The sequence below is a fragment of the Coenobita brevimanus genome, chromosome 47, assembly GCF_032717465.1.
Source record: "Coenobita brevimanus isolate Jiangsu-jjx chromosome 47, ASM3271746v2, whole genome shotgun sequence".
In the NCBI taxonomy this organism is placed as follows: Eukaryota; Metazoa; Arthropoda; class Malacostraca; order Decapoda; family Coenobitidae; genus Coenobita; species Coenobita brevimanus.
In genome coordinates this window covers 7,582,827-7,596,914 of record NC_137000.1, presented here as the reverse complement: position 1 = coordinate 7,596,914, position 14,088 = coordinate 7,582,827, and the positions used below count along the sequence as shown (strand labels likewise).

At 46.3% G+C, this 14,088-nt stretch overlaps 1 protein-coding gene across 1 annotated transcript; it reads right to left on the bottom strand.

Moving 5' to 3' along the window:
* Positions 1 to 565: 565 nt before the first annotated feature.
* Positions 566 to 13,750, bottom strand: LOC145399004 (uncharacterized). The gene is made up of 6 exons (XM_080271733.1): positions 13,621 to 13,750; positions 10,048 to 10,110; positions 4,628 to 4,678; positions 3,298 to 3,543; positions 1,580 to 1,794; positions 566 to 1,042 (listed from the first exon to the last, which is right to left on the bottom strand). Exons 1-6 carry the CDS (start codon positions 13,748 to 13,750, stop codon positions 566 to 568), a joined length of 1,182 nt encoding a protein of 393 aa, XP_080127859.1.
* Positions 13,751 to 14,088: the final 338 nt, after the last annotated feature.

Below are 14,088 nucleotides of genomic sequence, written 5' to 3'. Positions count from 1 at the left end.
TGGTATTAAACTCTGAGAAGATTTCGTCATCTGTTGAAAATAAGTTCCTTCTTTGCAGTTGTTGATAAGTCACACCATGTATTAGAAGTCTGAACACATACTGAACATTGAAAAAAATCAGTTCTTCTTGGCAAAAGTTTCGTTGCTTTTGAGATCTCAGTATCAGAACTTTCAGAGCATTCTCAGCATCTGTTTCTAGAGTTCAGTCCTTCTTTGTAAACGTTTTCAACCTCCATAACTCTCAGTAATAGAACTTAGAAATATACACTGAAAACGAAATATCATCAACCCCTCTGTTCATATTCACAGATTTGTAGTAGAACTTTGAGAACGTTGTATATTTACAATATTCAGCCCTTGCTTGAGAATGTTTATTTGTTTCAGTGTTTCAGAAGAACTTTGAAGACATTCTGAACATTCATTTAGAAGTTCACTCACTCTTTGTATCAGTACTCTGAAAAGACTTATTAAACATTTTGAAAGCTGAGTCCTTCATTGAGAATTGAAAGGACTCTGAAAACAGAAAGTTGAGTCCTCATTGTGAGTTCTTAAATCCTTCGAGGTCTCAGTAAGTGAAACCTGAAGCTGGGAACTGAGGCCCCGGAGCCAGATCGTCCACAAGGGGCATGGAGGAGGGGGCGTAGTGTAGCGTACCAGAGGGCGTGGGTGTGAGGGCGTGCGACCCATTGTACTGGGTAGACTGGTGAAAGGGCGGTGAATTGGTATATGCTGCTGAAGGAACCACACCACCGTAACTGGGGATGTTGGTGGTACTGGTGTTGATGATGGATGCTCTCACATGAGGCCCCTGGTAATAACCTCCCATGTCCAGGAAGGGTGAACTGGGGAACTGGTTGTGTGGGTGGTGTGGACTGGGAGGTACTGGCTTCCCATCCCTGACCAGTACTGGGACCGGGACTCTGCGTGGACTGGTGATAGGTGTGAGGTCCAACCCGCCGCCCACACCCAAACCCACGCCCTCGCCCCGGTCTGTCCTCTGCTTCTTTGTTTTGTATCGGTGATTCTGGAACCAGATCTTGACCTGTTGGAGATCAGGGTACCGTTAGTTAACCGGAAACGTGACATATTAAGAATGAGTAGTGTGTGTATATATTTTAGCATGAAATAGTAAAGAACATCACCACCACCACCACCACAACCATCATCGTCATAGTTTTCATCCTGATCCATATTCCCACCTAAGGAGTGATCCAAAATTAAGATAAAGTACGAAAATAGGAGAATTATTAGCAACATGCTCAGTGAAGTGGGCCATTGTCATTAGCAGATTATTCAACCTTCAGAATCATGGCACCACCTCATCATCATCGTTATCACCGTCATCACTCCAGTCCTGATTCCCCCCTATAGGATGGATTAAGGTAGGATATAAAAGTACGAGAGAAAAAGCACGAACGTAGGTCAACTATCAAACAGCATGCCCAGGGAAATAGGCCACATGATTATTCGCACATCATCCAAGCCTTCGAAATAATAAGCGAACGTAAAACACGATGGAAATGCTCAAACATACCCTCTAACTTTACGTCCAAGTCTAAAGCCATTTCTTGAATCATACCTGCGTGGGCGTGAGGTTAATTAGGTTTGCCAGGTGTTCTCGCTCCGGCGCCGTAAGATACCTCTGCTGCCGAAAGCGTCTCTCCAGTTCGAAGGTCTGAGCTTTGGTGAAGAGTATCCTTCTCTTTCTCTTCTTTGGTCCCGCGTCCATACCCTCATCTTCCTCCTCCCCCGCCCCCACCCCACCGCCTCCTCTCTCCTCGTCATCTTCGCTGTCTGAAGAAGAAACGGAGGGTTCCATTACTGTAATGCCTATGTACTGCTGGAGGGTAAATAATGAGTATTTTTGTAACGTTACTGGTAAAGAAGAAAATGAGGGTTTAGAGTAATGTGTGTCACTTAAAAGAGGGTCATCAAGGCAGATACTTACTGTAATGTTGGTCAGTAAAGAGGAACAAGAAGAACGGTTAGGTGAATATCCATGGACTGCACGAAGTTAATCAAGGTAAACAATAATCTGTAATATTACTGACGTAGTAGTTACATTTGTGACTACCAGCCTCCTTGCAGATTTGAATTTTTTTGTACCAGATTAAGTCATCCATCATAAACTTGGGTACAACGCGAAGTTCATGTATGTTGGGCAAAACGTCAACCATGATAGCTTGTATGAATTTATTTTACTGTCGTGGGTTTCTCTTAGGGCGATTGACGTTACCCGAAATTATGTGGGGTAAAAAGCACGTAGGTCTCAGCTCATGGATTAAAATAACCACTTCTTGCAAACTTTTCTAAAGGCCGGGTCTGGGATAACTGTATGCTGAGTGAAGCCTTGAAGGTGCTAGGTGCAGGATGTGTTGTCATTCTCTCTCTCTCTCTCTCTCTCTCTCTCTCTCTCTCTCTCTCAAGATGTAAGAAATGACTGCAAAGCCTTCATTGAGCAGGTTTACACAGCGAAAGGGTCGATGATTAAATGCATTTTGCCGATACTGTCAAACAAGGAGGGCAGCATAGATATACAAGTTTTAATACTCTGAAATTCACTAACTAAAGAATGCAGTATGTAGGAGAGCGGCGAGCAGAAGAGTTTAACATTTGGGCAATGAACAGAGCACCGTACGGAAGAGGAGGGAGGCTTTAGGTGTGTGTGTGTGTGTGTGTGTGTGTGTGTGTGTGTGTGTGTGTGTGTGTGTGTGTGTGTGTGTGTGTGTGTTTACTTTCAGGAAGAACTGTGTAGAGTATTTAGGGAAAGGGAGGAGCCTGCATGCATCCAAATTTTATACACGTAAAAAAAATGTTTGGTAGTGCCGACAGGGGAGGGAGTTCGTGGCAAATGTTACGAACAGATGGAGTTCACTTTTGGAAACAAGTGTGAAGTGTATTTAGACAAGGAAGGAACCTGTATGCGGTTAACTTTTTTTCATCCTGGAGGAGGCATAAGACGGTGCTGAGAGAAAGGCTTTGTGGCATGGGTTATAGATTTATGGCGTGGAAGGGAATTTTTGGCTTAAGGTTAGCGAGGTGTTTTTATCGGATGAGTGTGTGTGTGTGTGTGTGTGTGTGTGTGTGTGTGTGTGTGTGTGTGAGGAGAGGAGAGTGAGTGGTTTGAGGGTAAATATTGGCTGTTGGGTGAGAGATGTGTGATGTCGCCTTGGTTGCTCATGAGTGGGCGGGTAAGCGAGGGAGATGCCTTGAAGTGTGTTGGGGAACGGAATATGTTTATTAATGGTGACAGTTTTAATAATAATAATGATAATAACGATGAATCAGTGCATATACCGTCCAGTTTAGGCTGTGTGGAGTCTGGCTGTGACACCGGCTCCTCCTTCACCTCCAGCAGGCCCTGTGACGGCTGTGGTGGCGGTTGTGGCTGTGGCTGTGGCTGTGGTTGGTGGTGGTGGTGTGGCTGGTGGTGGTGTGGCTGGTGGGGATGCAGCTGCTGACCTCCCATCACACCCTGCTGACCCCCTCCACCACTGCTGCTCTCCGCTGGTTGGCTCAGCAGGCCCCGACCTTCACTCACTGCTAGATAAGGCGGGGGGGGGAATTAGGCAACGTGGGTGAAGCAACCATTTTGATTCTCTCTCACACTTACCAGACTATTGAACTGTTTTACCAAAGCATCTTCTTAGTGATGTATTTAGAAACAGTATATCGATAGTCTCGTTTTTTATATTTAATTTTACTCCTGTAGTGCCATGTTCCACAGTGCCACATCTCACACTCCAGCACCAAACACAACCTCACAGTGCCACACCTCGCGCTGGCATGTTTCATACTTTTCCATCACACATTACCGAACCTCACACTTACATCTCCCAGTGCCACATCTCAGTCACACCACATAGCCCTGTATCTTACGCAACCACACTTCACAATGCCACATCTCTCTGTCACACCTCACACCCCCATACTTTAATAACACTATATACACTGTACCACTCGGCACACTGCCACACCTCACGCTGCTACACCTCAGTAATATCACACACATTAAAACACTGCCACACCGAACACTCACACATCATCCTGCCACACTTCCATTCTGTTTGACTTTTTTAATATACTGTACAACCTCCCTTTTCATTTTCATCTCAGACTGGATATAATCAGTAGAAATACACACTGTTTGAACTGAGGTAAGCAATAAAAGGTTACGAGAATTTTCCCCTCGTAACAAAGAAAAATTGCCGCAAGAAGAATAACGTGAGTCAAGGGATAATTTTCCGGACTCTTTTTTTCTTTGTATTTCCTGCATAAAGTCTTAATAAAGCGTTTTTCGTAAGTAATTTTATTAATTTTAATAAAAGAAGAGTTTATTGCGTGAAATAAATTTGCCTAAGTTTTTCTGTATCTCTCAGCTTTCACGTCCCTTCATTAATTAATTTATTTATTTATTTATTTTTACGCTGGGCATCAAGTAGGCAGTCCGATCCCTCAGACCTGGCATTCCTTCACACACCGTCACATTTCTTACCTGAGAGAGGTGAGTGTGAGAGGAGGGGGAGGGAGGGGAAGGTAGGGGAGATGGAGGCATTGGTTGTGTCGTCTGGAGGGGCGCACACGTCAGTGGGGAAGGCGCCCCCCACGCCTCCCCCGCCCCCCAAACCTGCACCCGCACCCGCACCCGCGCCCAAGCCCACGCCGAAGTCCGGTGAGTCTGGAGAGGATGATGGGTTGGTGCTGGGTTAGCGATTCACAATGCGTGTTCCTCTTCAGCAACTGCACACACACACACACACACACACACACACACACACACACACACACACACACACACACACACACACACACACACACACAGTTACACATTCACTTGTATAAGCGTAAACATGAAAGTGATAATATTATTTACACAACACCTGATAACATCCATCACTCGCCAGACTACACACAAATGTAAACAGTAGATTTCGACATTTCGGCTCTTATGACATTCGGCAAAGTTAGCATTTCTTTTACTCTTATAACCTACATCTTATATTATGCCCTGCTATATTTTACATTTTTACGGTTTTATAATTTACCAGCGGTTTTCCTATGATAGTCTACAGATTCTATTTTTCGTACTCTTTATTCTACGGTATATGTTTTGTATTAGATGTACTGTTTATTCTCTACAGATTTTATTTTCGTACGCCTTGTTCTACGGCATGTGTTTTGTTGATTATGTACTGTTTTTTCTCTGGTTTATATATTACTCTCCTGTATTCAGTGTTTAATTTTGTGTAAAGACGAGTAATGTTCAGTGGATTTTAAAACACCATATTTATATCACACTGACTGCCCGCCGACTCCCTGATCTTCTGACCCCATGATCCCCTGAAAACCAATATCGCTTCTACTCTCTCTCTCAGTCTTCCTTTCCTCCTCTTCTCCCTTATCTTTTCTCAGCCTCTCGCTCTTCCCTCCAACTTCTCTCCCTCTTCCTCCCCCAGCCGGCCCACCCTTGTAAATTAAGTGATGGTGTAAATGAGCCCACTTACGCCCAGTTAGTGTGAGGGGGAAGGAGGAAGAGGGAGGGGAGGGGGAGGAGGGGAAGGGGAGGGAAGGAGGGGAGGGGGAAGTGGAGGGGGGACGCTAATGGCTCTATAACGCACCCCTTCATTTAGTAAGGTGGGGGGACAGGGGGAGCAGGGGGTGTGAAGGGGTGGTTGGTGAGAGGGGTGAATGGAAAAGGGAGGAGAGGAAGTGAGAGAGATGAGGAAAGGAGGAAGAGAACGATAAACAGAGAAAGAAGGAGAGTGAGAAGAAGAATATAAATTGAGTTAAGAAAGGGGAAGGGAAGAAAAAGGAGAAAAGTAAAGGTTAGGAGAGAAGAAGGAGGGAAAGGGAAGAATGGATAAGCGAGAAGAAGAGAAACAGGAAGGTAAGTAGGGTGGCTAATGGAACGAAAAGGAAGAGAGAGAGAGAGAGAGAAAGGGAGAGAGAGAGAATGGTAGGTGGAGGAAAAAAGAAAGAGAAAAAAGATAAATGAGGGAAGGAAAAGAATGGAAAAATTGAAGAGAGAAGTGGCCCAATCTACACCCTTGCTGGAAATATGAGGAAGGGGAACGGGGCTGGGGGGTGGAGGTGGAGGGGGAGGAAGGGGAGAGGAATGTGGGGAAGAGGGAGTAGAAAATGGAGGGAGGGGAAGATGGAGGATGATAGGTAAGGAACGTGGTGTGGAAAGATACTTGAAGGAAATTTGATAACGCACTCCTTCTGATAGTAAGGGATGGGGAGGGGGATTGAGGGGAGGGAGGTAGGTGGGGATGAGTGGGAGGGAAAGATTTTAATAAAGTGGGATGGAGAAGGATGATGGTAAACTGGAGGAGAGAGTTTACATGGAGAGTGGGGAAGGAAGGAGAGGTAGAAGAAAGGAGAAAAAGAGATATGGTCCAGAGAGAGATGAGGAAAGGAGGAAGAGAACGATAAACAGAGAAAGAAGGAGAGGGAGAAGAAGAATATAAACTGAGTTAAGAAAGGGGAAGGGAAGAAAAAGGAGAAAAATAAAGGTTAGGTGAGAAGAAGGAGGGAAGAGAAGAATGGATAAGCGAGAAGAAGGGAAACAGGAAGGTAAGTAGGGTGGCTAATGGAACGAAAAGGAAAAGAGAGAGAGAGAGAGAGAGAGAGAGAGAGAGAGAGAATGGTAGGTGGAGGAAAAAAGAAAGAGAAGAAAGATAAATAAGGGAAGGAAAAGAAAGGAAAAAGAGGAGAAAGAATTGGCCCAATCTACACCCTTGCTGGAAATATGAGGAAGGGGAACGGGGCTGGGGGGTGGAGGTGAAGGGGGAGGAAGGGGAGAGGAATGGGGGAAAGAGGGAGTAGAAAATGGAGGGAGGGGAAGATGGAGGATGATAGGTAAGGAACGTGGTGTGGAAAGATACTTGAAGGAAATTTGATAAGGAAAAACGATGGAAGGAAAGATGAGAAGGCAGGAGGAAAGTTACAAATAAGAGGAGGAGGAGAAAAAAGAAGGAAGGGATGAGGAGGGAAGGAAGGAGCGAGGGTGGAGAGTAAAGATGGAGAAGGTGAAGAAAGAGGGAAGGATAGGAAAAGGGAATGAAAAGTGTGAAGAAGGAAGGTGGAAGGAAGGAAGGAAGGAAAAACCGATGAGTAAAAGGAAGGGGAGGGATGAGGTTAGGAGAGGAGAGAGGAGGAAAGGAAGGAGAAAATTTGCAGGAGGAAAGGAGGAGATGAAGGTTAAGAAAGATGATGAGAGAGAGAACGATGGAGGGGTTGAGGAGGGAAGGGAGAAACATGAGGAGGGATCGGGACGGGGTGAAAGAGGGAAAATGAGAGGAAAGAGGGAAGCTTGGAGGAAATTGATGAATGAAAATGTAAATCGTGAATGAGGTGAAATAGTGGAAATGTAAGGAATAATTTCGGATAAAATCAGGAAGAAGAGACAATCAGGGAAATATTTATAAAGGAGGAAAGAATTAGGTTATAATCATAAAAAGAAAAAGATAAGAAAATAAGAGGTAAAATAAGGAGAAATTTAGCGGAAGTAGGACAAACATGGGATACTCGGAGTCACCCACAAAAAGGAATATCTTATCGGCAATCAGGAAATCAGGGAAAATCAGAGTGAAATCCGGGGAATCACAAAGTCGTAATGTAAATGCGGGATCATCAGGGCCGTATCATAGGGCTTTTATATTGTCTGCGGGAGTAAGGCACCTCACGTATGAAAAATGTTAGGGAAGGACAGACGGACTGGAGACATAGGCTGTGGAGAGACAGTTGTTGGTGAACGAAGGTGAGGACAGGTGAGGGGACAGGAGAATCGGGGTGTGGAGAGAAAAGAGGGATTGGAGGAAGAAAAAAGGTGGACTTGTGAAGGGAAATTAAGAGAAAGAACAGGGATATTGAGTGAGGGTGGGTGAGGGAGCGAGGGGAGGGGTTTGTGGAGAAGGAAGAGTTGAAAGCGAAGGAGAAGAAGTTGAGAAAGGAAGGATGAGGGATGGGATGAAGGGAATTTGGAGCAACAAGGAGGAAGGGATGAGGGGAAATAAGTAAAGGAGAGGGGGAGGGGGAGGGAGCAGGTTTTGTGGAGATGCAATGCTGTGTTAGGGTGAGGGGAAATGAATAGAAGAGCAATATGAAAGAAGTGAAGGTGGGGAGACAGGAACATGATTCAGACTCCCCCTAAAATACACGTATAATGACAATACTATGTTTACTTCCTGATCCCTAGCTATGTTTCTGGGTGAACAGGGAAAAATCCACCGGACAGTCCAATAATCTGGCTTGTCCAGAAATCAAATGAGGAGAGTGATCGAGAGAAAGCTAACCCGGGCTTCATTAAACTGAATTACATCATGGGGGTACAGTTCAGTGAAGCACCTTGCATGTGAAAATCATTACGGAGCTACAGCCAAGCACGAAATGGGACTTCGCCAGAGTGAAGCAACATGCGTGTGAAAATCCATAGAGACCTACAGTGAAGCACATTAAAGAGCTTCACTAGCGAAACAGTTGGAGTGAAAAAATCCTCAGGTATTACCTACTGATTGACTGAGCCGCTCCAAACTATGCTCCCACATCTAAAAATCTAGGAAAAAATGAGGTAGCGAAGACGAAAATATACCGAACAACAAAGTCGAGGAAAATCAGTAATCATAAAAAAAGGAAAACAAGTGAAAAAAAAAAAAATCCTGTTTCCCACCACGAACTCTACGGGAAAAAAAAAGTAAACACAGACAAGGTTGGATTCAATTAGGCGACATCCGTAGCGGGCGCGGTTAAACTCGGGCTGTGGCTGCGTTTAATAGGCGGCGATAGGCTGGTCGTATCTCCGGAACACATATTTTTTCACAAGGTTATTAGCGGGTGACGGCGAGGGGGCAAGAGAGAGAGGGAGGGAGAAGGGGGGGGGAAGCTGAGGGGAGAAGTGGGTTGGGGAGTTTGTTGGGAGGGAGAGAGAAGGAAGGAAAAAGCAGGAAGGCTAAGGTAAGATGACTGAAGGGGGAGAGGTAAAGAGAGAAGAGGAGGAGGAAAAGAGTGGGGGGGAAGCATGGTTAGCGGGAAGGAGAGAAAGCTGAGAAGGGGGGGATTAGCGGGGGAATGAGGGGAGAAAGAGGGGTGCTAGTGAGGGGAGAGTGAGGGAAGAGAGGAGGAGGAGGAGAGAGGGTTGGAGGAGGCTTAAGGTAAAGGAGAGAAGGGGACAGATGGGGAGGGGAGGAGGGGAGTGAGAAAAAGGAGGAAAGGGGTAGAGATGGGAGAAAAGTTCAGGAAAGACGGAGGGAGAGAGGAGAATTGGGGTTGGGAGTTGGAGAGAAGGGGGGCAGGGGAACAGAGGGATGAATGGAGCTGAATTTAGGGGTAAAGGTAGAAGGATAATATTAGAGAGAGAGAGAGAGAAAGAGAGTGTGTGTGAGAGAGAGGGATGGGAAGAGAGAGAGGGTTGAAGGATATAGAAAGGTTAAGGGAAGAAGGAGAAAGAGATAAAATGGTAATGAGAGGAGAAGGAGGAGGAGGAGAAAGATAAGGAGAGCGTAGGGAACGATAGAGGATGGAGGGACTGAAGGAGTAAAGGGAGAGAGAGAGAGAGAGAGAGAGAGAGAGAGAGAGAGAGAGAGAGGGATGGAGGAGACAAGAGGAAGAAGAAGGAAGGTTATGGAGAGGAGGAAGGGAGACGTAGAAGAAGGAAGGTTGAGTGAAGAAGGAAGGGGGAATAGATCTCGTAAGAAAGGACGAAGAGGACAAGAAAAGGAGAACGGAGGAAAAGGAGAGAGTCAAAGGGGAAGAAGAGGGGAGACGGGGAGATTAGGGTAGATGAAAGGGGTGAGTGGGTGAGAGGGGAGGTGAGTGGGGTGAGAGGTAAATGAGGTGGGAGGTCAGGTGAGTGGAGGGTGACAAGGAAAATGGATAAAAACGAAGCAGGGGGATTAAGCCACACTCCAAAATAGGCTAAAGAGGGGTGAAAAAAATGGGGTGGGTGAGGTGAGAGGGCAGAAGAGAGGAGTGAGAGGTGTGAGTGAGGTGAGAGGGCAGAAGAGAGGAGTTGAGAGGGGTGAGTGGAATGGGAGGTACTTTTCTTACCTTGCGTCGAGGTGGCCCATTGAGTGTTCTGGTACCGACCCCCCGCCCCCTCACTGCCGTAGTCTGTAGGGGAGAGGGGGGTGAGTGGGGAGGAAGAGACAGATAGATGGATAGATAGATAGATAGATGATATATAGATAGATGAAGAGATAAAGTAAAATAAGAAGTTAGAGGTGATAAAGAGAATTACATGGCACATTTTTTAAAAGCAAATAGGATTTGATGTATAATAGTGTGGAACTCTCTCTCTCTCTCTCTGTCTCTCTCTCTCTCGCCCACTGCACACCCCATCCTCCACCTCTCCCTCAGTCGTTCTCGTAAAACCTTCGTCATCAACGCTTTCCACGGAATCGCAACCCAGCAAGACGGCCGTGTGTGTGTGTGTGTGTGTGTGTGTGTGTGTGTGTGTGTGTGTGGACTGGAATGAGGGGGAGTGTCGTGATTCCCCTTCCAGCCCTCCGTGTGCCACATTCCAGGGTACATTCCTCAGTGCCGCTCTGCCCTGATTTTACTACCGCTTCCCCCTTTCTCTCCCTCCTGTCTCCCCCCGCCCCTCTGTTTCCTCCTCCTCTCCCTCCCCTGTCTCCTCCTCTCCCTACCAACTTCCCCTTTACTCTTCCCCTGCCTCTTCCTCCTCTTTCCAGCTTCTCTCCTCTCCCTCTTTTCCATCCCTCTCCGTCCCTTTCTCCTTCCCACTTCTTGAGCAGTTCTCTTTACACTCTCCTTTTTTTTTTTTTTTTTTTTTTTTTTTTTACTCGCATTTGGTCTGATCAGCTAGTCAGGTCAGGTGCGGGTAAGGGGATGGGTCTGTTATGATGTAGCAGGGGTAAACCAGTTCTGCTGTCGGGCCCTGCTGCGGATGTCACTGATTGCATTGCGCAGTTGACCCTTGTGCGGTGTGATGCGGTGAGGATCTGTCCGTTCTCCCCTTTGGGGCTAAGATGCGAATGAATGTGTTTGAATGGATGAGTAAATGGAGAGTGAGTCGTCCTGTCTCGGCTACCTCCCTTTCCTTGGGGGAAGCAGCCTAGGTATATAGATAGATAGATAGACTTCACTCGTACTTTCCACTCTTTCCTTTTTTCCTTCCTCCTTTTTCCCCCTTTCCTATCTGTTTCTTCCTTGTTCCCTACCTCTTTTTATCTTTTGCAGCCTTCCTTCCTTCCCCCATTTCCTTCCTCTCATTCCTCTCTCCCTTTTCCCCTTATCTAATTCTTCCCTTCCGACCCATTTTCCCCTTTGCACTACCCTGACCCCATTCGCCCCACTTTTCATCCGTCCTCCCCTTGCCCCTTTTTCTCTGCTCTGTGCCTCTTCTTCTTCCCCTTTCCTCCGCTATCTCTCCCTTTCCCCTCTCTCCCCCACCATCTCGGCCCTCCCATACCATTCTCGATTTGCCCCCCACCTCTCCCTTTCTCTCCCTTCCCCTTCCCCAACCCTCTCCTCTCTTCTCCCTTCCCCCACCCTCTCCCCTCTTCTCCCTTCCCCTACCCTTTCCCCTCTTCACCCTTCCCCTATACCCTCTCCCCTCTTCTCCGTTCCTCCTCCCTTCCCCTTCCTCCCTTTCCCTCTACCCTCCACTCCATCATCTCCGTCCTTCCCATACAATTCTCCCCTGCCCCCCACCCTCTCATCCTCTCTCCCTTACCTTCTCCCCACCTTTCCCCCTTCCCTTCCCCTTCCCCCTCCCCCACGCTTCGTCGGAATTCTCACAGGGGCATAAAGCGTAGAATGTCCCTTGTTCCATAAACCCCCGTGTCTTGGGCCTCATTTTAGTAATCGCCTGAGAGCAAGACTTTCTGATTTTTTTTTTACCTTCTGTGTGTGTGTGTTTTTAATAGGTATGGCCTATTGCAGATTTTCTTTCCGTTTTCTCTCTCTTTCTGCTTTTTCTCTTTCTTCATCTTCGTCTTCGTCTTTTCCTCCTCCTCCTCACACTTCTTTTGCTATTCAGTTCGCACCACCTGTTACAAGGACCAATACAAGACCACACCTTTTAAGAGAGAGTGATGACCGAAATTTACGCTTCCTAATGCTGGCCACGTACGAATGTGAAAGCGGTGTCCGTAATGAGAACAGTGCATGTGAAGGTGAGTGTACTGCAGTGGTTGTATTGTGTGTGTGTGTGTGTGTGTGTGTGTGTGTGTGTGTGTGTGTGTGTGTGTGTGTGTGAGAGAGAGAGAGAGAGAGAGAGAGGAGTCAGTACAGTATGAGTCGTCGGTATAATGAGACCTTGGTACCAATATCATATAAGCATTTGAAGGGACACTCTACCAACCCTTACTTTTAATGTCTATAATATCAGGACTCAAGATAAAGAAGATCAGGAGGCAAATACGATAACCACTGAGGCACTTCCGCTTTACCACATGTGTATAACTCTCTCTCTCTCTCTCTCTCTCTCTCTCTCTCACACACACACACACACACACACACACACACACACACACACACACACACACACACACTCTTACCGTGGTGGTGGTCTGGGAATGATGAGGAGAGACTTTCCCTCAGCATAAGTCTCGCCCTCTCTCCCATGAACCTGTAGGAAGAGGATACTGCATTAAGACAGACAGACAGACAGGTAAACAGGTAAATACAGTATACAAGGCCAGGTGAAGGTGGTACTAGGATGGTGAAAAGACGACTGAAATTGTGGAAGCGATTGAACTTCCAACAACCTGAACTTCTTACATACGGGATTTTCTGTTCCTCCTTTCGTGCATTCGTAGTTGCAAAGCTCACCAGCCTAAGCCTCAGCGTTCCCTCCCCTAGCACAGTGATATGTGTTAAAGGGTTAATTACAGGTACTGAAGGGCGTCTATAGGAAAGGTATTGGCACTGATTTCTAGAGGTTTTAATCTCATAAGCGTTTTTTCACCTCTCCCTTTGTGTTGTGATGTTGTTTGTAATGACTTAATGTCTGTCTATCTGTCTATCTCTCTATAGCCAGACCCCTTAATCTCGTAAGGGGTAGCCTCAAACAAAACGCCTCCTTGTCGCCCTGCCCCCCTCCATTACGCTGTCCTCCCCCCAACTCACACCTCCCTCTCTCACATACCTCTCTAATCCATCCCTGCATCTCATTGATTAATAAATGCATTTTGACTAGGGGCAGTATTTGCATAGACTTCAAAAAATTATCACCGTGCAATATGCAAAGACAACCTGGCAGAGGAGAAGTAATAAAGAGCCTACTAAGCATTACGAAATCTCCATCCTATATATCTTTACCCCAGATTTGGCGAAATAACCAAGCCTCCCATCGCATTCCTATGTGTCCCCGATGCGTATGGTCAAGTACAGCTCTTTATGATTGCACTTACTGGAAATTTGTTTATATTTAGTCGCATCAGTGGAAACCTCAGTGTAGTATCGACAACAAATCTGCGACATTCAAAATCATAGCATTTTTACTGAGTCGTTGTGTGCAGTTCGTTGAAAATAATTACAAAATGCATCCTCGGCAGTCTCACTTCCACTGCCCACCAATCGAATGCCTGCAGTTTTTTTTTTTTTTTTTTTTTTTTTGCGGGGCGTGGTCATTCTGCCAAGTTGTAATAAACCTACTATTGTACCTGTAGTCGTCGTGGATGGATGGCGAGGCGTGGTGAGGGTGGTGCGGCTGCCAGTGGTCGCCAGGGTCCTCAGGGTAGGGCGAGGTGTCACCAGGGTAGCGGGCCTCGGCGGGGAAGTACATCCCTCACACACACACTTGCACCTTAGAAGCCTACACCTGGAATGGATAAGGAGGCTTTAAGTGCATTTACTTACTCGTACACTTACACCTAAATATTCTACACCTGAAATGAATGAGGGTTATTTAAAGTGCATATACACACACACACTTGCACCTAAGAAGCCAACACCATGGGCTAGAGTTCTTGAGTGTATATCTCTCACTCCACCTTTAAGGGGTATTATTTCCGGTGGTTCAGATGTCATCCTACACCATTTGACAAGACAGATTCATCAGCTAAACCTGCCAAAAACGAATAGTTAACAGGTTATCCATTAATATGCTACAAATCGAACAAT